Here is a 22981-nt window from a genome sequence, read left to right as displayed (position 1 = left end):
GAGCCTAGTGGTTAGTGCCTAATTGCGATTAGCTTACCAACTAACCATAGCTTGACCACTGGATTAGCATCAGGCTGCTTATTTATACGTGCCAGAAGATATGCACACTGTTAGGAAAATTGGCCAGATAACCGAGACACAGCTTTAACGTGAAAACTCTTATGGAAAAAAACCACGGGGCGCTAACCGCCGGCAATAACCACTATGAGATGTGATTACAATACAGGGGAATACACCGGGCCGTCGCGCTTTTCCCGTGTAGCTTACCAGAGATATATATAAGGAAAAATTAAATAGTCCTAATAGTAGAAGGCTGACAGAATCCTATTAGGAAACTAATCCTACTCCTACTCCAAGTAGAAAACGGTTAGAAGAAATCTAGTAGGAGACTAGTAATATAATTTAAATACATTATTAATAATTCGGATGATATCAACTGCATAATATGTGTTGCTTTCACAGGTTGATGTGTAATTCCATTTCTTTTTCCATTTCCATTTCAACACCTCTTTTCTCTTTGCTGATATGGAATGTTCCACCAAGTTTTACCTACACGCATGTGAGGATTAAGTGTGCCATTAGAAGGTTCTCATGAACGAACGGTACTATTTACTACAATAGATTAAGGCCGTCTCTTGATTAATTTGCAGGTCACTGCCGCCCATCAGATATTAACAACCATTCTTAATCAGGTGACGTGGAGGAATGTGACAAATAACAGGATGGGGTTACTTGTAGCAGCTGATTGGCATGTTTAGGCCTTGTTAATTTGGTACACATTTTTGGATCCGAGATTTTTCTTTTACGCTGTATAAATTTATGGACATATATCTGCATACTGATAAAAATAACATACAAATGAATAATTTTATTTCTATTTGTTATGAACACAAATTTAAAGCATCTAGGATTGTGTTAGGGTTGTTTGGTAGTGCACCAACTTCAAACTTTAACTCTACGAGCAGAGTTTGAAGTGGAACCGTGGAAATACTCAAACCCAACTCTTTAATTCACGCTTTTAATTTTTTTTACATAACTCTACTCACTTCGCTACTATTTTATATGAAATTAAAATTGTTTAGTGGGCTTAACAAATAAAAAAATTGAGTTAAAGCTGAAGCCATGCTAAACAAACCTTAGGATGGATAGGAAGAGAGATAAGAGCTCAGTCCATCTGAAAAAATGGCCGTGTAACACGCACGAGCAGCTAGGAATTGATCCATATATGACTTGAGAAATGAGAATTGAGATATGAGGAGTTTTAATGCCGTGCAAACGTGTGCGGTCAGGCGTGTCCCATGTTGGATCTTGCTTGTTTTAAGCATGGCAGCACGCCATGACGCGACTGTGCCCGCCTTTGGTCATTTTATTAAGGACTAATCCTGTTTAGGCAGCGGTTTGTTATGTGCTGAGAAAGGGAAAATGTGACAAGTGGCGGCCTATGTCATATCATCGAGATTCAAGAAGATAGAAGAGAGACTTCAACGTGTAGCAAATCTACACCAGGTGTACGCAAGAATAATTCAAAAGGAAAGATATAACATTAATGCTAGCTCCAGACAAAAATATCTATAATTTGATGAAACTTCTGAAACTACAACCATCGGTAATTTTTTAAATGCTTAGTTTAAATACAAGACAAATAATACATATAGTTTCTCCTTAAAAAGTACTGTCATGATGTTATAAACTTATTAGATTTTATGAATTTATTATAACACACAATTGTTTGTCAAAATTTTAAAAGTTTGATTAAATATTTATCCTAATCGATAAATATTTTTAATCGAAGGGAGATAAATATTTTAATCGAAGGGAGTATCTTAATAACTTCAATGTGTAGCCGATCAAACAATCAGGAATTCGATTGACGTGGAATCCTTGCCTGTGTATATACTCCTGAAGTTACTAATGCGCGGTTATCAATACCACCCGGAACCATTAATTTGAGGGTGCTACACTATACTATGTGTTAAATGTGTTTGCTTGGGCCTCTAACTAGGGGAGTCCGGCTCCGGCCCATGTCCTCCGTTGACACCGGTGCATGTGCATACACCCGTAGACCGTGCTCACATAGCTTAGTCCCATCACAAGACCCTGCCATCCGGCCCCACCCTACCCGTCTCACGCCTCGAAGTCCATACACCGTGCCCATCCAAAATACCTCCAGATCGCGAAACCGCAACGGCCACGCGGCCTTCTCACCCCCAAGTATCCTACCCTGTCACTGTATCCGGGCCCCCACAGCGCCGGGCCCACGGTCAGTGAGACACCACGCCCTACCGTCACCGAAGCGCGGGGCCCACGTAGCAGCGGCCACCACCTCGTATCGCTCCCCATCTCCTCCGCCTCGCCGCACCAGCCAAGGGCAGGGGGCTCTCCTCTTCTCCCACCTCTTCGTGATCCCACCGCCGTCCGACGCCGCTGCCGCTGCCGCCGTCCGCCGACATGGCCTTCTTCGCGCGGGCGCTGCGGCACTCCGATCCGTACCTGCGGTCGCGGGCCTCTCCCGCCTTCGCCGCGTCGTGCCGCCGCTGGATCTCCCCGACGGCCGCGGCGGGGTCGCCGGAGGCCGGCGCGGCCGTGGCGCCCGCGGACCCGGAGACGCTGCCCCCGCGGGAGCCGGTGGGCGGGGCGCGCGTGGAGCTCCCCAGGAACCCGGAGGACGCGCTCGAGGTGTTCGTGGACGGGCACGCCGTGCGGATCCCCAAGGGGTTCACGGTGCTCCAGGCCTGCGAGGTCGCCGGCGTCGACATCCCGCGGTTCTGCTACCACAGCCGCCTCTCCATCGCCGGCAACTGCCGCATGTGCCTCGTCGAGGTCGAGAAGTCGCCCAAGCCCGTCGCCTCCTGCGCCATGCCCGCTCTTCCAGGTATGCCTTCTATGGCAGGCACGACGTCTCCGCCGGCACTTATTATGTGTTGGATTGGGGTTTGGAATGGACAATGCTGGTTCAATTTACAAACGCCAATGCCTAATATCTCAGATCCATCAGCTCGTAGACTTCTCAGCATCTTAGGGTTCTCGCCTAGATTTGCTTGTAGTCTGTATTGGCTGTAGAAGCTAGAGCCCTCAGATTAGTATAGTGTGTGCTATGTGGAGTAAGATTTGCAAGAGTTCTTAACATTGGAGCGTCTTGTTGTATCAGGGATGAAGATTAAGACAAACACACCGGTAGCAAAGAAGGCCAGGGAGGGTGTCATGGAGTTCCTGTTGATGAATCATCCACTGGACTGCCCAATCTGTGATCAGGGTGGGGAGTGTGACTTACAGGATCAGTCTATGGCATTTGGGGCTGACCGCGGTCGGTTCACTGAGATGAAGCGGTCAGTTGTGGACAAAAATTTGGGCCCATTGGTAAAGACGGTAATGACCCGTTGCATCCAATGTACAAGGTGATGTTTTATTGCTTTTCAGTAGATTTGTATAAGTATCCATATAAAGAGGTTACATTTTACTCCCTGCAAGTACTGTGTTTTGTAAGGATAATAGAGTTTGGACAAACTTATTCTAGTTCAAAATTGAGGCCAACCATTCTTTCTCATCTCTTCACGTGCCTCAAGCCAAATACTGTTTCTTAGTTTGTAGCTTATCATCCTTTATCAAAACAAAATATTTGTTCAAGCTCCCTTAGTCCAGTTATAACTGTCATATTTCTCAAAAAATGCAGGTGTGTCAGATTTGCTACTGAGGTTGCTGGTGTCCAAGACTTGGGTATGTTAGGTCGCGGCAGTGGTGAAGAAATCGGAACATATGTTGAGAAACTTATGTCAAGTGAACTCTCTGGAAATGTTATCGATATCTGCCCAGTTGGAGCCCTTACGTCCAAACCATTTGCATTTAAAGCTAGGAACTGGGAGCTGAAGGGCACTGAGACTATTGATGTTACTGATGCAGTAGGTTCAAACATAAGAGTTGACAGTAGAGGTCCTGAAGTTATGCGCATCGTTCCACGTCTCAATGAGGTTTGCTTGTTATTCACTTGTAAATTTGACTTATTCTGTGATTTTTGCTGGTAGTGATCTGCATTGGGATCCCCGAACATGGTTAAGGATATGTGTTTCTAGGGATAGTGCAACTTTGCTTCTTGTATGCCTATGATTATATTTGCTTGTAATGCATGCATGATGCAGAGTTGTGTTGTCTTTGTTCTATACGCCCATCTCACTTGGTAAACTGCTCTTGGGTAAGCTAGAGTTCTTTTTTACTTTTACAATTAGTCAATCCACACACAACTGAATGGAATTTTTTTTTTCCGTAGTGCACCTTTCTGCTTCTGCCTTCTTTGTTTTATAGTAATGATCTTCCTGATGTAGAGATTAAAACATGGACATCTTGTAATAGTTTATTAACGTGTATCAATTAATTTCCCTGTTTACTTATGTACACCATAGAATTGATGACAGCTATAAGTGTTTTTCACACTTGTACTCAGTAAACATGCTTAAGGAACTAGGGTGTGGTTACTTGTCCAGTTGTCCTCATTTTAGCTTCTTGGTGTTCAGCAACATGTTGATTAAATTTTTCACCCTTTGTTATGTTGCATCTGCCTGAAATAAACACTTAGTCAGCTTTTGTTTTCCTAATACTTGCAGGATATCAATGAGGAATGGATATCTGACAAAACACGGTTTTGTTATGATGGTTTGAAGAGGCAAAGGCTAAATGATCCCATGATCCGTGGTCCTGATGGCAGGTTTAAGGCAGTGACATGGCGGGATGCTCTCGCAGTTGTTGCTGAGGTTTTGCAACAAGTTAAACCAGAAGAAATCACTGGCGTTGCTGGTAAACTTTCTGATGCGGAATCCATGATGGCACTGAAAGATTTTGTTAACAAAATGGGTTCGGATAAGGTGCTTTGTGAGGGAAATGGTCCAAATCCTCCTGCCGATCTGCGATCAAACTACCTGATGAATACTAGCATTGCCAGGCTCGAGAAAGCTGATGCCATCCTTTTAGTTGGTACACAGGTAGAATTCTCGCTACCTTATCCTTGGCTATTGTTTACTGCCCATTTTCTTGGATGCTTCTCTTCTCCAATAAATGTTCTTTAATTGCATGGCTTCATTTTTGACATTTGGGTGGCTTATACGTAATTATGTAGTAATATGCAGTTCCATTTTTGCTACTTTTGAGCTTGTTCACTACTTGAAACTAGAAAGAATATGTTTGGAGCCCTAAATCCTGCAAGAAGATTTTCCACAGATCAGTCAACTGGCCCTTAATTGTGTTATTGCCCTAGTGATATGCTTTTGCAACAGCTATGTGGTATTGTGTTTCTGTGCTAATCATAATGGAACTGATGTTTCTTAGAAAACTCAGAAGTTAGATTTCAACTTTCAAGCACATGGAAACACCATAGCTAGATTCCATTATTGGTTAACACTTGATTGTATTGTTGAACCAAAAGAATTGAGACGTGCATGCAGTCAGTTCATATTTTTGGTGTTATATTTGACCTCTTATTTTTCCTGTTAGTGGTGCCTTTTCGGTCATGTGTGATTTTATATATGTAATTTCCTTTGTCATGGAACAGCCAAGAGTGGAAGCTGCTATCGTTAATGCAAGAATCCGGAAGACTGTTAGAGCAACACAAGCAAAGGTTGCTTATATTGGCCCTCCGACTGACTTCAACTATGACCATGAGCATCTTGGCACTGGACCACAGACCCTTGTTGAGATTGCAGAGGGTCGCCATTCCTTCTGTTCAACGCTGCAGTCTTCTAAGAATCCTGTCATCATTGCTGGGGCTGGGTTATTTGAACGGGAAGATCAAGATGCTCTTTTCTCAACAATAGAGAGTGTAGCCAAAAAATTCAATGTGGTTAGACCAGATTGGAATGGGCTCAATGTTCTATTGCTCCATGCTGCACAAGCTGCTGCGCTCGATCTTGGCCTTGTTGCTAATCCTACAGAGAGCATTAAGTCTGCAAAGTTTCTATATCTGATGGGAGCAGATGATGTAAGCTTGGACAAGGTTCCAGATGATGCATTTGTTGTTTACCAGGGTCACCATGGTGACAAGGCTGTATATAGGGCCAATGTTATCCTGCCATCATCAGCATTCAGCGAGAAAGAAGGCACCTATGAGAACACTGAGGGATGCACTCAGTGGACAATCCCAGCTGTTCCTACTGTAGGTGATGCTAGGGATGACTGGAAGATCATCCGTGCTCTCTCTGAGGTTGCTGGGGCTCAGCTTCCTTATGATAGCCTCTCAGGTGTGAGGGATCGGATTAGCATGGTAGCGCCAAATCTTGTACATGTGGATGAGAGGGAGCCATGCACTATTTCCTCTGAAGTGAAGCCTCCAGTGAAGCAACAAGTGAGCTCTACTCCATTCAAAACTGTTGTGGAGAACTTCTATATGACCGATGCAATCACGAGAGCTTCAAAGATAATGGCCCAATGCAGTGCAACATTGTTGAAGAAGTGAGCTCTACACCTTCCTAAAGCTAATCATCGGCAGAAAAGATTTTAGTTCCTCGTTTTTGCTCCAAATTTCCCGGGTCGTTGCATGTTTGGTGGGAAATTGGAGTATAATTCGGACTGCCCTTAGATTTGAAGAGCAGCAAAACTTGATCTGTGCATTTTTATGTGTTGTGTATGAGAAGCAGAGCATACTCAATAAGCTTGTTGTCCTTCTGAACCATGCAACATCCACAGGCAATATTGTTCCCTTAGTGTTTGCTCTTTTTGTTGTGAACCAACTGTTCTGGAAGCAAGCAAAGCTGCAAGCCATTTTGTTGGTCATCTTTTATCTTATAGGAAGAATAAGCGAAACAGCTTGTTGATGATTAGCGATTTAAAAGTAAAGCTGAAATATAAACAATGATGTAAAGAATCTCAAACTCAATTCTAAATTTAACTTTCTAAATTTAAAGTTGACTTATAAGTATAAGCAAAAAGATTAGGATGATTTAGGGGAATAGATTGTTGAAGTGGCTGTTTCTAGTGGAATAGATTGCTGAGGTGGTGTGCCTGGCCTTATGGCCGACGATTTGCAACATTCCATTTCCTATATTAAACTCGGTGGTTTTCATACACGGTGTAGAATTGTTGATAGTTGACGGTCGGTTTGTTTTGTGACCCTAGCAACACTCCCAAGCTGTTAGCAAACTTCGCATCTTGAATTTCTAAGGTCCTGTTTGAGGAGGAGAATGGAGAACCTTTTGTCATCCTGCAGAATCAGAGTTAGGCTTTCGCCATTTCATATCGTACAGAATCAGTAATGTTCTCCGTCATCTGGTCAATTGTGGCAATGTACTACCGTTGCATCTAGTATTTGCTCGGAAGCTGAGAACCAGCGTGCCATCACATAGTACGTGCAGGATTGGATATTCGGATAGGGAGTGAAACTCTAGCACTTCTAGGCCTCCGCTTTCACGAGATCAAAGATTTCAATGGCCTAGTTTTAAGGAGAGTATTGTTTGTCAAAAATAACTATAGTACATGCTACAGTGCTCTTGTGCCATCCGGGCCATTATTGTTTGATCCAACGATGGTAGGTAGAACCGGTAGAGTTACTGTCATACTGGGATTACAGGCGATCTCAACTCGTGCAATTCTATATGGGAAGCTAAGCAGCAATGGCAAATATAGACAGGTTGGGTTTTTTTAAGATAAAAGATTATCTAATTTTTAATAGCTATTTACCGGTGCAAATGATGAAATTAAATACTATAGATAAATCTATGCACAGTTGAGATGATGGTATATAGATTTTTTTTAAAAATTATGTCGTTTAGTAGTTCGAAAAGCCTCAGTATATATTCCAAAAAAAAGTCTGATGAAAAGGATGCTACTCCCACCGTCCCAAAATAAACCATTTTTTCACTTTTTACCTTTAATTTTTAACTTTTCGTCTTATTAAAAAATTTTGGAATTGATATTTTTGTTTTTATTAGATGATAAATCATAAATAGTACTTTACGTGTGACTCATTTTTTTCTAATTTTCTAAAAATTTTTCAAAACGTTGGATACGGAAACCGAAGAATTCGTTTTTTTTTTTTTTGACAGGGGGAGTACCTCAGTACCACGGTATATGCAGTACCATCTAGAATCCACACGGTGTCAAATGTGTCGCAGGCTCGGAGTGTGTTCACAGTTTATACTGCTTCTCAGCATAGCATCCGTAGAAGCCTAGAAGGTGAGCAAGCGAGAGCGACCGATCAATTCTTGACAGAGCTCGGTGTGCCGTACCGCGCGCGCCTTATCCTCCAACGAATCCCACTCCCAACCCACACCGCGACACGCGCCGCACCCAAACCAGCATGGCGTCCCACGCCCACTGCGCCGCTGCCGCCGCCGCCACCCTCCCGGCGTCCCTCCCGCTACGCCACCGCGCGCTCCCTCGCCCGGCTCACGCGCGCCGTCGCGCCGCCATCAGCATTATTGACGCCCCGCCGCGGACGTCTCGCCACCGAGGCGCCGTGGCTTGCGGCGCGAGGAGGCGGGTGCGGCACGAGGAGGACGACGAAGACGAGGACGAGGAGGAATACGGGCACAACGAGGAGATGGCTGAGCTGGAGAGGTACAGCGAGGGCGCGCGCGACCAGGCCCTCCTCGTCAAGGCCATGGTCGACGACGAGGTGGAGGTGGTGCTCGTCTTCAAGGTTTAGCTCATACTTATAATATAAAATTTAAATTTTATACAGTTGATTTTAGAGTTTTTTTTATTGTTGTTTATTTTTCGGCAGACGTCGTAGACTCGTAGGTTCAGGTTTGATTATTCGTTTTCTCAAAAACTATACAATTATTAATTATTTTATTATAATATAATTTATTGTTATAGTAAATTTACGTATGCTTTCATATATTTAATGTAAATTTTAAATATAAGAAACGATCAAATGTAAATTCACGAGCAGCGGTGTTATGTAAAAGAATAGGAAGGGAGTAGATAGCTAAGATTAAGTCCATTAATATTTTATTCACAGTTTATTTTTACAACCACAAGTATACCACTACGCTTTTTCATGAAAAAGGCTGAAAAGGTGAAACAATCACCTCCGTTGCCACTAGCGGCAGGCACTGTGAATTTCCCTTTGCTTATGTAGGGCGTGTGATTGGGTGCAGGGCTTCTCGTCGAGGCTGAGCGGGAGAACGGCGCCGGATCCGGCGATGAGCGTGCTGCCGGAGAGGGCGATCATACAGTCGGTGGACGTGGTGAAGGGCCCGTTCGATCCCACCAACATCGAGTACGTGGAGAAGGATCTCCCGTGGGACGACTTCAAGAGCCGCCTCCATTAGCAAATCATTTGCCTCCATGTAAAACCTTTCAGGATGTCTTCGTTTGGTAGGCAAAACATCGGGTTTTATAGGATACCTTTGAAACAGAACTGATACTTCAACAATCCCACGAAATTCATGTGAAATAGCTGGAGGCAGATTTTAGAAGAAAGTTAGTTGAGGTATAGGGGAAGGTTGTGTGGCTTTTTTAGGAAAAAAAAACAAAGACATTTGTGAACGAAAATAATTATATGTTCTAAACAGTCTGAAGACAAGGTTTAAAAATAAATAATAATAGAAAACATCTAAATCAACTTTAAATAAATTTAAAGTTAAAAATTCAAATTTTGACTTACAAACATAATGAGGATGATAACCTCGTAAAAGTTTCTTATAAGGCTATCTCTCTAGTCTAATTTCTGAATGGCACTCTATTTTTTAATCTTCTATTTTATACATGTATTCATGTAAAAATCCTATATTATTTATTATTATTATTATTTTCAATCCTACGTTTGGAAGAAACCTCAGTTGGCATAACGCTTAAAAAAAATCTCAATCCCTCACTTCAAATTACTGGTGTTATAAACAATAACACAATGATCAAATTATATCTTACACTAACTTTCTATTATAATATACAAAAAAACAATTATTTATTTTATTAAAGTACTTTTCAATATTAATTTATATAGTCTTAATGTCTCCGAACTAAATATTTTTAAAGTGATTAATAATTAATGTTTTAAAGTTTAACCATAAATTTATCTAACACAACAGTGGCGATTGGTTAACTTTTTTATGAAAAAATCAAATAGCATATTTACAAACAAAAAAATCATGAATAATTTTTTTTATATACGTATTCTTAACGATCTAAAAGCAAATACTAACAAATAAACTTCAGTAAAAAAAAACCTTAAAATCAACGCTAAAATTCAATGTTGAATTTTTTTTTTTTTTGCTTATAAGCATAAGCAAAGGGGTGAACAGGAATTATGAATTTGGATGGAGCAATAGGATAAATCTCAAAGATGTGAAATGATTAGTAGGCTTGGGTCAAGGTGCTAAATCAACAAAGAATATATATCTGCATTCATATCAATGTGATCCTGGAGGACCTGATCTACTGATCATCATCATGATACAAAAAGGCCAAGATGGCCAACGAAATGTATCGTCTGACAAGATGAAAGAACACTCGCATCAAAGAAGAAAAAAAAATCGGGTCGCAGATTTAAATGGAATTAGAGCATTCTACTACAATGATACGTGTATCGCAGACGTATGTCTATCTTCCCGGTGTTAACTTGCTAGCCGATCATTTCCATGCGACTGAATCGATCTCGTTCCTGGCAGATTTGTATAGCTCTAGCCTCTTCACCAAGGAATCCCTCTTCTCCATTAAAGCGGGATCCTCATCCAACATTGCGCTGAGCTGTTTCTTCTGTTTTACGCAAATGAATACCAAATGGAGGGAACACTTAGTATGATATCAAGTGAATATAATTGTGCAGATCAACGCAAGGATAAAACAAGAAAAGTTCTTTATTTAGCCACAAATACAGAGCGTGAATATTTTTGAAATAGACTGTTAATATTTTTTGAAATAACTTGCAATTTACTCAATATTATGAGCCAACTTTCTACTAATCACTATCAAACATAGTATCTTTTGGAGTTTTGAACTAAGGTAATAGACATACCTCCTTGCTTCCCACATGAGCATAGAAACGGTTAAGCAAGTTTCTTTTTGCCTCTTTCACTTGACAATGCACCACAGCTTTTGGAATGGTGTTCCTCAATGTCTCACAAACCATGTTGATATAAGATGATACATTTGACCCTGAGCAAAACAATGATAATCTCATTAATATGGGTAGTATGGTACCTTGTAAATTTATATTTAAAAATAATTTACATTACTGTTATCATCAAAATTCACAATGGTCAATATCCTAAAATGTTGCTACTGTCAGCAATCAGCAGAAAGTTAATGCCACTCGTATCCTATGCTACAACTCAGAATCTGCTTATTAAAACAGTTGCATGTGACCTCTCAGTTGAGGCCTTAGAACAGCTGCCTCAACGAATTGTCATTAAAGAATGTTGAGTTTTTACCGATTCTTCTCAGATGGTTGTCCTGATATCTGTCATTGGCTGGAGTGTTATTATTAGCCCCCTTATCTGGTTCTGTAGGAAGTTTTCTGAAAAATTCTACTGTTAGGTAGCTGGCTTCCATCTCAACAAGACGAATAACTGTCTTTCGGCCATCCTCACGAAATCTTTCCAGGCTTTCATTTGCTGCTGCAGCTATATCTGTCTGAAGGGTTGGGAAACGCTTCAACTCCTGTGACATCCAAGATAACCAATGTAAACAGTCAAGGCAGGAGTGTCTTTGAGTGATTAGTAATATCTATGGTTCACCGAGAATTGAAAATCAGCCCGAACCTCTGTTGCCGCAATTGATCTACGAACAAGCTCCTTCAAGACCAAATGAACCTGGTATATATGATAACATAATCACCCAAATGTAGCAAACAAAACAAATCTAGTGCAATATGGCTTGAAATATGAAAATGCCCCAAAGCACTGGAATCAAATGCCTTCTTTTGCTGAAGAAACAAAATGCGGCACATTCCAATTTAACTTGTAGCCTCCCTTTCCGCCTTCGCAATTGAGCACATGGTAAACTTTTTGAGCACTCTTATATTTACTATGACAAGATGCTCACCATGGTTCAGCTATCTATCAGCACTCTTATATGATGTTTTTGGTTGTTCAACACAGGAGGAACAACGTATATATTGGATAAGAAGAGCCTTCTTGCTTAACAATTAAGTTAAAAGTGCCTAAAGAAGAGCTAGTGATGAAAGTATACCGCGTCAACTGAAGCTTCAGCTGGACCCCTGAAGTAATGGAGGGAACTATCTATAAGCCTTCTGTACCCTTGCTCAGGGGCAATCAAGTGGGGTTGATAACCATCAGCCTCTGAAATGACTTTTCGAACATTTTGCAATGAGAGATGCTTATCAAATGGAAGCTTTTTCAGTGCTGCTGGTAACTGGTGGTCAAAGACACCATAAATACGATCTCCACCTGGCCGACTAAGAGAACAAAGAATAATTGTGTTATCACATGTCTGTACTTTCTTTGCCATGCATCTATAGGCTACTATTTATCAATATATATGGCATGAAAAGCCTCAGCACTCCAGAAAGGGGGCTGATAAAAAATCTTACCCGCCATCTAAGTGCTCTTTAAAAACACGGTCAAACGCGCGACACATGTCCAATATTGTGTACAGCTGTGCCTGCAGATTATGATAATCTTATGAGACAGGATGATGTAGACATGATTTGGGAATAGACAATGTGATAGTGTGCCATTCAAATGAATGTTGCAGGTTGTGGTGTGGCACAAACAACATGAACCTGAATACTTGCAGAAAGTTATAACAAGCAAAGTACGGTTTTTCTTACCCCAGCATCACCTCCAATTGGCCTACCAAGCCGATCCAACTCAGCTTCAATTTCATCAATTGTTTTGTTAATCATGGCTACAATACTTGGAATTTTTGCTCTGATCACAGCCTCTAAATGCTGAATGTGTAGATGAAAGTGTATCAGCAATCAGTCTATTTAATCCATTTGTTTTGTTGTGGGAAAGGAAAGTACAGCACAATAGAGAAATGGCATGACCTGAGACAGAAGCTTAGCAAGATACTCTGCACCCATTTTATGTGCCAAGTGGCCATAATCCGGACTGCTTTCAAAGTACTCCTTTTCTTTGCGTCTTGCTGCTAGCATGTCAACATTCCTGTTGATATCAGCTTGTGACCTGTTGACAATTCCTACCCAGGGGTGTTGCAAACGGTACTGCCTCCCTTCAAGTACCTAAGATTACATGAAGTTGAAAATTTTGAGTGCTATGTATGTACAAGTTAAAGAATAAATGACAAGTCACATACATCAACAGCATTGGTACCCTTATCCATCAAATCAAGCTTTGTCAAGACCCCAAAGGTTCTGTCACCTAAAAATATTATGAAATAAATTGTCAGCATAGGACTGAAACAAGACAGATCATTGTCATGTGAAAAATACTTGAAATGGCAGTGAAGAAAATACAAAATGTACCTGAAGGATCAACATCCCTAGCAAGCTTGATAGCATCTGATGTTGCTATATCTTGATTAGCTGGAGATATGGCCAGTATGATACTATTTGGCTGAAATTTCCAGAAAGAACAAATGTCAAAACAAAAATGCTCAGTTATAATCAGAAGCAGAATCTGGAGCATATAGAAATACAGTCAGTTATATTAGCATGACTATACAACAGGCCAGAGAATAAACATATACTGTTTTTAAACTCATAGTACATGCCCAAAGGAAAAAAGAACTCTCACCACAAATACCATCAGTCAAGAACAAAAGTAAAGCTTAGTAATGATATGTAAGGATGGATAATACTGATTAAATGAATGTACCACTTGGAACTCAAATAAACATGCCCTAATGGTGCAACTGTCAAGCAACAGACTTCTTTTACCTTATCAACATAAGACCGAACCATGTTTTCAATATCCTGGACAATAGATTCTTGTTGCCCCTCTGTTAATAAAAAAGTCATGTCACAAACAATCACATAAAAAAGTATGCAAAGCAAACTAGAAGCATCCAACGCAACATACCTACAGCAACCTTCGTCAATCCAGGAAGATCAATAAGTGTAAGGTTAACAACTGCAAGAAAAGGAGTGCAAAATTTTCAAGTGAAGAATAAAGATCTATTGAGCACAGAACATTTTACATAATAAGTGATGTGCTGCAGCACGGGCACAATGTAACATAAACTAAGTCTGTATAGAATGAATACTTTTGAATCATCATAATTTGATTATTTGATCTTCAGGGTTAAGAAATAGATTTCTAGAATGATTTCTTTTATGTACATCTTTTGCATTGTTTCTATAGTTAATATTTTGGTGCTTAATTTTGATTCATACAAAGCATGGTCAATTATTGATATCAAACAAACATGAAAGTTGAAGTGCTAATATAAATCCGCAGAGATGCCTCACAGTTTGACACGAGTCTACAAGGACCACAATGGAGGAATGTATACCAACATCAGAACTAAGAAAAAGCGTGTATATGTATAAAAGCAAACGTATGTAAATTATCAAGTTTTAAAGAGTTGAAAGAGGATAGATCCTGTAAAAGTAACATTAGAAATTATTAGCCTACCACCTATTGATCTCAAATTTCATCCGCAACATACAAAGCTTAAATTCACAGGCATTTGGTGAAGCTGGGAACAAGTCAGCAAAGCGGTTTCTATTTGAATAAAAACGTTTCATAGTAAACATCAGCACACCAAAAGTTCATAACAAGAATCAAGACTTACCATGTGGAGAATATATACTCAAATGGATGGGAACATTTGATATAGCTTTTGTTTTCCCAGTAATGCGATCAGTTTCATCAGCAATCTCTTTCCTAACAGCAGCTGCAATTATACAAAGGATAAGAATTACACTTTGTGACTATCTTTGACCAACATTTTCTATTAATATATATATAATAAATAAATAAATGTTTATTTTTATTAAAGTTCACTTTATGACTTATCTATACATGTTGTACTCGTAACTTCAAACTACATATTTTACAAGTTATTAATAGTCAAAGTTTTAAAAGTTTGACCACACCCTTATCAAAAGGGATAAGAATTACAGAACTAGAAGGAGTATTTGTTATGCTTTAGTTGTGACTGTACATCTGACAGAGTAGCACTGTATTGATGCTAATTGTATACATTCTTGTTTTTTTAGCTTGGTGGGCAAACTTCTGTGAACTAACACTTCCATGAACTAAACTATAACAAGGCTAATCATGTTCATGGTATGCTGATCTCACGTGGAAAAGCCTATTCGTTGGAATTAAGACAACTCTGAACACTAAGTCTAATCGTTCGAATTGAAGAAATCAATCAACCTGCAGGGCTGGAGGCAGAAATATAGCAGTGATCCCTTACCAAAGTCAGAGAATCGCTTCCGCGGGGCGTGGAGGAACTCGGCATACTCTTGGCCACCATCCGTCTTGTGCAGCTGCAGCACTAGAGGCCTCCTCGTCACAATTCCTAACCAAACCGGGAGAATGCACATTAAATCCTTCGCAAAACAAGCCGATCCAGACGAAATGGCGCGCAAAAAACGAGCGATCAGGCGTCGGCAATACCGGATCCACGAGGCAGGAAGTCCCTCCCCACTATGCTCTCGAGCACCGACGACTTCCCTGAACTCTGGAGGCATCAGAAACGCAATGAAGAGGGGGTGAGCGCCCAAGCCAGATCTAAGTCGCGACGGCCGCGGATCTGCAAGGTAGGTACGCAGGGTAGCGGCCGGTGCGTACCTGGCCTCCGACGACGGCGACGGAGGGCAGCGCCTCCCAGAGGGAGCCCTCACCGCCGCCGCCGTGGTCGCCGAGGACGGTGCACGCCCTCTGGATCCGGTTCACCAGCCCGATCAGGCTCCCCATCGTCGCCATCTCGGGCAACCCCCACTCACCCGCCTACCCGCCCGACGGCTCCGTACAAGATGGCGACCGTCGGCGAACCGGAGGAGGACGCGGCGGCGGCGGCCGGCGGGATCTACCGGGAGAGTGGAGAAGCCGAAGCGGAGGTGAGAAAATCGAATGAAAAAATTTTTGAAAGCGAGGCCTATAGCATGTTAGCTTCGCGAGGAGGAGGTGGTGGTGGTGGTGGGGAGGGAGGAAGAGGACTGCGTGGACCGGGTGTTGGTGCACCGCGCTTGCTGAGCCCTGTGGCTGCAGGTGGGGCCAGAGATGTGGTGCACTGGGAGTGGGCCCCGGCGAGTTGTGGCTAGTTTGAAGGGGGAAGCGGAGGAGACGTGGGGGGTGGGGGATGGGGGGAGGTCTGGGTGGACCGGGTGCATGGGACGGAAGCCGTTGGATCTCTCTCGCCGACAGCTGCGTGGTGGGGACCACTGTCTGGTGCGTGACGCGTGAGCAGCACCTTACGCTCGGAGCGGAGCCTCACCGTTCGATTGGAAATCAACGTCAATGGCGACACCCATCTGCTACGTTGGGAAACAGCCGAGAGGGTCATGCTCAAAGAATTGTACATTTCCACCGGTTACATTCGAAATGGAGGAATTATGGAGAGTTTTTAAAGCAGTTTAATTTGAGTTAAAACTTGTACAGATGTTGTAAATTTATTTAATTAAATTCAGGTGATGGTGTTACATTTGCGATTTCATTCGATTTTGTAGTTTCTAATAATATTTTTTTCAAAAATAAATTGATTAGTCATTCCTTGTACTCACGTCATTCGAAAATATAAACATTTTTACAATTATCATAGAAACGTATTTCTAGAGCACTAATTCCAATACATGGAACTCTATAAATTTGTTAGCTAGTTAGGCGTTTGGGACAAAATCTAAGCAAATCAAAATTTAACTATTAAATTGACCAAAACATGATTTTGTGCCTTAACTCTAGTATTTACAAACAATCTAGAAATGGTTATAGTTTGGAACGGAGAAGAAGCAATGAGCAGAGCTAATCCCAGGGTAAAAATATTTGCATTCATTTTCGGTTGTCATATAAAATACTCAACAGGGGGAGACAGAAGACAGAGAAATAACATGACCAAGAGTTACGTGACTACAAACTTGTTAATATTCGGCAAATTATTGGTGGAGTACAACAGACAATCAAGCCAACACATACATTGCATTACATACTGAACACATTCAACAAATGGCACACTAAAAATTCTACATAAATTGATAGGCCGACGCCTTTATTCCAAAAGATGAAGCAAACGAACCTAATACGTAACAGTTGGTCCAGTTTGATTTGAGTCAGCAGCATCACATCTTTGGATCACGCAAGAGGAGATGGTATATCTCATTGTTCAGCTCAGACATGTACTCATACCCAAGATTGTCAGCGCGACTCTTGAATTCATCGAAGTCCTCAGATGGCACTTGTATGCCAACTAAAACATTCGCTCCAGCTTCACCCTGCAGATGGTTATTGGTTCGTTTAAGATGTGCAGCTCATTTAAGGTGTTTGAACTGAATAGATATTTTGTTAGTATGGTGGTACTAATGTAACCAGTATGTTAAATCCCAACACAATTTCTGCCTTTGGATATACATTTTGTCAAGCGAAATGAGAAGGGCACAGTGTACAACAGTGTAAAGGTTAGTTGACAATAAGATGACAGACTTCAGATGCACAGGGCTGCAATTTTCATACAAGACCACTATGTATTATACCTGTGCACGGTAATGGAAGAGGCTGATATTCCAACGGGGGCTGAATGCATCCAAAAATTTCATGAGTGCACCAGGCCTTTCCGGGAATATAAACCGATAAACAAGTTCTTCTCGTACTTCTGTCCTGCCACCAATCTGAAAATCAATGGAAAGGAAAAGCAAATTAAGATAGCAGCATATTTCAGTATAAACAAGGCCTGAGGGAAATAAAAAGAACACCCTCCCTTCATATAAGTTGCAACAAAATTAACATGTACTGTCCCTGTGTTTTGGCTTGTAAAGTTTTTAAAAATGTTAGCAATTTGAATCACGAAGCAAAACTAGGCATCAGACATGTGATTGTCTGCCTGTTGCACCAAGCAAGTTCTTACTTGGAATGTAGCAGTTGATAATTTTGTCCTGCAACCTTTTCAACTTAAACATTTCTATGAAACTAGTGTATCATATCAAATATTAACAAAATGTTGTAAGGATCATGTGATACTCTCAAAGAAAACATTTATTTTTTGCATTTCTCTTGAGCATGTATGAAGAAAATATATGGACCCTAGTGTTTCTACTAGGACTGTAACACAGGGAACACTTGAACCCCCATTTCCATTACTGGCAGTGATAAAGGACCTGCTTGAGGGAGCTTCTGGCAGCTAGAGCTTCTCACAAAATCTCTAGAAGTCAGAAGCTCTTCCAAACAGCACTCAGCTTATGATAATCTAGAGTTACAGAATCCAAAAAATAAACTATAAGCCAAAAGCTGAGGAACCCAGTTTTTCCAGATTCTAGGAAGTTGGCTTCTCACCAGCTACTTCTCATAATCTTACAGAGGCTATAGAGCTAAGGCAACATCTTTGTATGGACATACACAATAAAAAAATTGATGTCGTTATCATTGGGGATGTTTAGAAACTTAGATGACACTACAGCTTAAGGAATGTTTGTGCCATTTACTCTAAAAAAGATTAGATTTATTTTTTCAAAGAATGTGTGGATGATTATGAAATTGGCAGAAACATCTATCTTACAAAGTATCTTAGATGATCCTTTGCCAAATCATTGTCAGTAAGGTCAACTGTCTTCAAATTTGAAGATTCCATGCGCCCCACCATTGCTGTAAGCTCATCGTCAGTGTAGATGCCAACACTGTGATATATGAAATCAAAAGCAATGGTATAGTTAGCCAGGAGGCGAGTAGAATATAGAAGAGAAAATGACATAGACATGCTCTTTCATATATAAATGATGCACTGAAAAAAGTCAATAAATTATATGCTGGACTGACAGTCCAAAGAACCACGATGTTAAGCAAAATAATATTATTATATAAGAGCCCATGTACCTGTAAAGGACAAGGGCATCTTTTGTGTTGCAGTCGTATCTGTATTTGAATTCAGTAATATTCATCGGGCCAACCTGCAGAATGAGAGTTCACAAGAAAAGGAATGAAATTAAAAGTTGTAAGCTTTTACATATTGGTAGAAATACTGCCATACCAGCTCCGCGAACTTTTTGAAGCTTCCCTGCTCTTCTGGCAAAAATGTGGCTAGAACTGCTTCTCGTTTTCGACCAACATCAGCTAGTTCAGTTACTAATCTAAGCCGATCAAAGTTCATATTTGCTCCACTAGTTATCGCAACAACATTTTCCCCTTTCAACCCATAATATTTGCAGTAGGCTTCAGCCCCTGCTAAGGCGAGGGCACCAGCAGGTTCAAGTATGCTTCTTTTCTCCTCAAACATATCCTGCAACCATGACCGACAAAATTACAAGGCAGAATTGCAGAAGCATGATAGGTGCGTATAGAGTGGAATATAGCAACTGTCAATGCATATATTCCTCTGCACGATGGATTTAGGATCATAATCTAGTTAAAAACTAATGTCCAAAAGCAATTTACATAAAACTAGGCCACTGCAGCAACATTTTAGAAGACATGTTTTTGAACAAGTAATCTGTTTAAAATTTGAACTACCATGGATTGTATTGACAGACCACTACACAGCAGAATATTGATCCAGGAAATCAGTGGAGACTTCTTGTTCTTTTATTAATAATATCTTGAGCAGTTGAGATTACAAAAAGGGTCAGTGTTCAGTTCAATACCAGTTTAAAATATGAAGTAAAAGAAGACACAATTAATTGCTAGTTCGCACCTTTATTGAAGCACAAATAGCATCTCGACTGACAAGAACAATGCCATCTACAAGTTCCCGGCACAAGCGAAATGTTTCCTCCCCTACAACTTTGACAGCCACACCATCAGCAAACCCACCAACATTCTCCAGCATGACCCTTTGATCATGGCATAAGGACAATGCCATTGCATTTGCATCTGAGGGCTCCACCCCAATTATTTTCACCTGTACAAAAGTTGCTGTAAAATATACAGAAAATCCAATCCAACCCAGACCAAAGTACCCTAATGTAACGAAACACCTATATAAGTACAATACTGAGAAGGATTACAGTTAGGTCATTGACTGAAAAAGCAACTCCATACCCCAAATTGGATTTAAAACTGTTCCCATGCTCTATGATGACATTAATAAGAGGTTTGCTGTCTTTTCCATAAGATTTACCTGAAGTAACTAGTATAGCAAATAGAAAGCTAACCTCTGGGCGGACCCTTTTTACATATGCAGCAATTCCAGCAATTAATCCACCTCCCCCAACAGGTACAAATATAGCATGCAATGGGCCTTGCAACTGCCGAACAATTTCCATGCCAATTGTTCCTTGTCCAGATATAACATCAGGATGGTCAAAAGGAGGTATGAATGTGCGTCCTTCCTGCTCACATCTTTGTTTTGCATATGATTGGGCTTCATCATACGAGTCCCCTTTGAGTACGACTGTTGCACCCAATCTCTCCACTGATCGCCACTGGAATTTAAGGTAATAGGTTTACATTTAAGGACCAAGTAAGATAAATCACATAGAAGGACAAGCTTAAAGTGATGATATCTGCAGATCAAGAACCTTGATTTCAGGCGTTGTCACAGGCATGACAATAACAGCATCACAATCAAGTCTTTGAGCGGAAAGGGCTACTCCCTGGGCATGGTTTCCGGCAGAAGAGCAGATCACACCCTTCTCCAGCTGTTGTCGCGAGAGCTTTGCCATCATGTTGTATGCTCCTCTCAACTTGAATGAGAATACCTACACACCAAGTAACCAAGACTTATATCTGGCCAGTAAAATTGCCAATTGTACTCCGAAGAGCAACATGCAGACAGCTACAGAAAACTAATGTTAAAGTAGAAAAGAAGTATACTTCTCAAGTTTCAGTCAACATGAAAATGGGCACTCAAAAACCCTAAAAAACAGTACATAATTAAGCAAAAGAAAAATATTGAACAACACATGTACAGTGTATAGAGAGATAATTAAATAATGCAATCAAGGATATCACCTTTGGTGCTATCACTAAAGTCAATATATTTTATATTTTGTTGAATGAACAGGTAGGAGAACTGCCCGTTATCCTGACATAGCAGGAGTAAATAAAACAAACAGGAGGCATAACTCCAATAACTCACACTACATCAATGGTAATAATGGTAGAAAATCAGGTATAACAGATTATGAGCAAACTTTCACATGCCTTGAAGGCTTGAATGGAGCATACATGAAACATAATAAGTTCAAACGAATTGAAAGGACTATAACAAAACCAAAGTTCCCAAGCTTGACCGCATCACTCAGTTTAATATTAGCATTGATGAATAAAACATTGTATTTTCCATACGGGAGTACCAAATAAGCACATATGAAGTTAAATATCCTGTCTAGCACTGGAAGTGCAGTCATCTCAAAATTTCAGCGCTCGATATCATGTAACCATACAAACCCACTTAAAGTGGACACGATTCAAAACAGACCTGCAAATTAAACATCCAAACATTCTACTACTTAAGGCCAATGAGAAACATTAAAAAATAAAGCATTTTGAGGAGAAAAAATCACAAAGAAGAACTAGCAAAAGCAAAACACCCTTAAACCTCTGTTACCCCGAGAAAGTTTGACAGTAACGTGTCCAAGACAAAGTGGACAGTTAAAGAGAATATCCCACCACTTATCCAATAATCAAAGAATCCAGAGAATCCAAACATCCTATTCAAGCCCACTGAAAACAACACAACACGCCGATTCCGAGGTAAAACCTCTCAAAACCCCCACACATAAGTTATCAAACGAATATTCTATATCTAACTACACGATTGACAATGCCAAAATCATTCCAAATAAACGTAGCAGCTAGCTAAATCAGCCAGGAAACCACCATCATTTCTGAAAAAAATACGGTACGATATTAATCACTATGCAGCATAAATTAGCCCAAACGGGCGGCGCAGATTAGGGGATGGGAGCGCGAGCTGTGGGATTACGGGCTGCAGGTCCTCGCGCTTGATCCACATGTTGACGCCGAGGCGCTCGGAGAGCTTGGTGGCGAGCTGCAGCGGCGACTCGATGGCGACGTCGTACACCTTGGACGAGAGCACGCTCGTGAGGTACTCCATCGCGCCGGGCCCTCCCGCGTCCCCTCCCATCCCCGCCCCGACCCCCACCCCATCCCCCTCCCCGCGCCCCCGCACGAGGCACCCGCTCTGCCTCTGCAGCGTCTCCGGCGCCACCCGCAGCATCGGCGCGGGCGGCGCCGCCGCCGCCGCCGTCGCCGCCTCCGGTGCCGACGCCGACGCCGACGCCGCGGCGGCGGCAGCCGCCACCCGCGTCACGGGCCTCCGCCCGCGCCGGCCAGACACGGCGGCGGTGAAGGCGGGGCCCGTCCCTGCTGCGGCGGCGGTGGCGGCGGCCGCCATGGTGGTGGTGGGGCGGGTGCGGCGGAGTGCGTCACGAGTCACAGGAGGGAGGGGGGGGGGACGAGAATAGGAAGGGATGGATATGATGTGGCGGGGCGGGGCGGAGGACGTGGGCGAGAGCGCGCGGGGCCCGGCTAACGGGAGATGTGCGCGCCTTTCTTTTTCTTTCCTTTCTTTCTTTTTTTTCTTCGTGTGTGTGGCCTTTTGTACCGTCGTCTTCCTGCGCGCACCGGAGGCGAGGTCGGACCATGTTTAACACACGGTAGGGTCACTCGTAGAGAGGATTTCTTAATGAAAAGCTAGGGCATACACAGTACAGAGTCCTACTAAAGTAGTCTTGGGACATATTCATGGGTAGAGTCTATTATACCCTCTATCTAAGTCATGTCAGCGGAAAAAATTCTTTATACAATGGACAGTCTTTCAAACTAGGCTAATTAATTTTCCGTTCGTATTCCATCTGATCAGTGCCTCTGATTAAAGTCAACACACGTACAAAACATATTTTTTGGTTGTCTCCTAGTTTTATGCGTCAAGAGTTGATGTTTTGTTAACTCCATGTAAAACAATCATTTTTCTTTCTCCTATCCTCTCTCTTCCACGTCAGCGAGCATGCAGCGAT

General features: G+C 41.7%; 4 protein-coding genes across 4 annotated transcripts; 2 read left to right on the top strand and 2 right to left on the bottom strand.

The window, feature by feature from the left end:
• The first annotated feature begins 2361 nt into the window (after positions 1-2361).
• On the top strand, positions 2362-6717 carry LOC102715102 (NADH dehydrogenase [ubiquinone] iron-sulfur protein 1, mitochondrial). Its single transcript, XM_006651684.3, has 5 exons — positions 2362-2872; positions 3149-3395; positions 3671-3965; positions 4596-4970; positions 5537-6717. Exons 1-5 carry the CDS (start codon positions 2449-2451, stop codon positions 6434-6436), a joined length of 2241 nt encoding a protein of 746 aa, XP_006651747.3. The 5' UTR covers positions 2362-2448; the 3' UTR covers positions 6437-6717.
• A 1430-nt stretch (positions 6718-8147) lies between these two features.
• LOC102714820 lies at positions 8148-9504 on the top strand. Its single transcript, XM_006651683.3, has 2 exons — positions 8148-8617; positions 9081-9504. The coding sequence occupies exons 1-2, from the start codon at positions 8276-8278 to the stop codon at positions 9252-9254; spliced, it is 516 nt and encodes a 171-aa protein (XP_006651746.1). The 5' UTR covers positions 8148-8275; the 3' UTR covers positions 9255-9504.
• A 774-nt stretch (positions 9505-10278) lies between these two features.
• Positions 10279-15930, bottom strand: LOC102714549 (dynamin-related protein 1C). Its single transcript, XM_006651682.2, has 16 exons — positions 15651-15930; positions 15477-15540; positions 15274-15378; positions 14644-14745; positions 13929-13979; positions 13787-13848; positions 13373-13463; positions 13204-13268; positions 12935-13129; positions 12716-12835; positions 12476-12546; positions 12115-12340; positions 11685-11735; positions 11355-11583; positions 10940-11079; positions 10279-10680 (listed from the first exon to the last, which is right to left on the bottom strand). Exons 1-16 carry the CDS (start codon positions 15783-15785, stop codon positions 10555-10557), a joined length of 1833 nt encoding a protein of 610 aa, XP_006651745.1. The 5' UTR covers positions 15786-15930; the 3' UTR covers positions 10279-10554.
• A 987-nt stretch (positions 15931-16917) lies between these two features.
• LOC102713809 (threonine dehydratase 1 biosynthetic, chloroplastic) lies at positions 16918-22359 on the bottom strand. Its single transcript, XM_006650431.3, has 9 exons — positions 21928-22359; positions 20519-20698; positions 20153-20422; positions 19693-19899; positions 19033-19281; positions 18879-18952; positions 18565-18682; positions 17546-17680; positions 16918-17287 (listed from the first exon to the last, which is right to left on the bottom strand). Exons 1-9 carry the CDS (start codon positions 22357-22359, stop codon positions 17135-17137), a joined length of 1818 nt encoding a protein of 605 aa, XP_006650494.2. The 3' UTR covers positions 16918-17134.
• Between the last annotated feature and the right edge of the window lie 622 nt (positions 22360-22981).

This window comes from Oryza brachyantha, chromosome 3 (assembly GCF_000231095.2).
Source record: "Oryza brachyantha chromosome 3, ObraRS2, whole genome shotgun sequence".
NCBI classification, from domain to species: Eukaryota; Viridiplantae; Streptophyta; class Magnoliopsida; order Poales; family Poaceae; genus Oryza; species Oryza brachyantha.
Note: the sequence above shows the minus strand (reverse complement) of the source record. Positions and strands in the feature narration are given on the sequence as shown.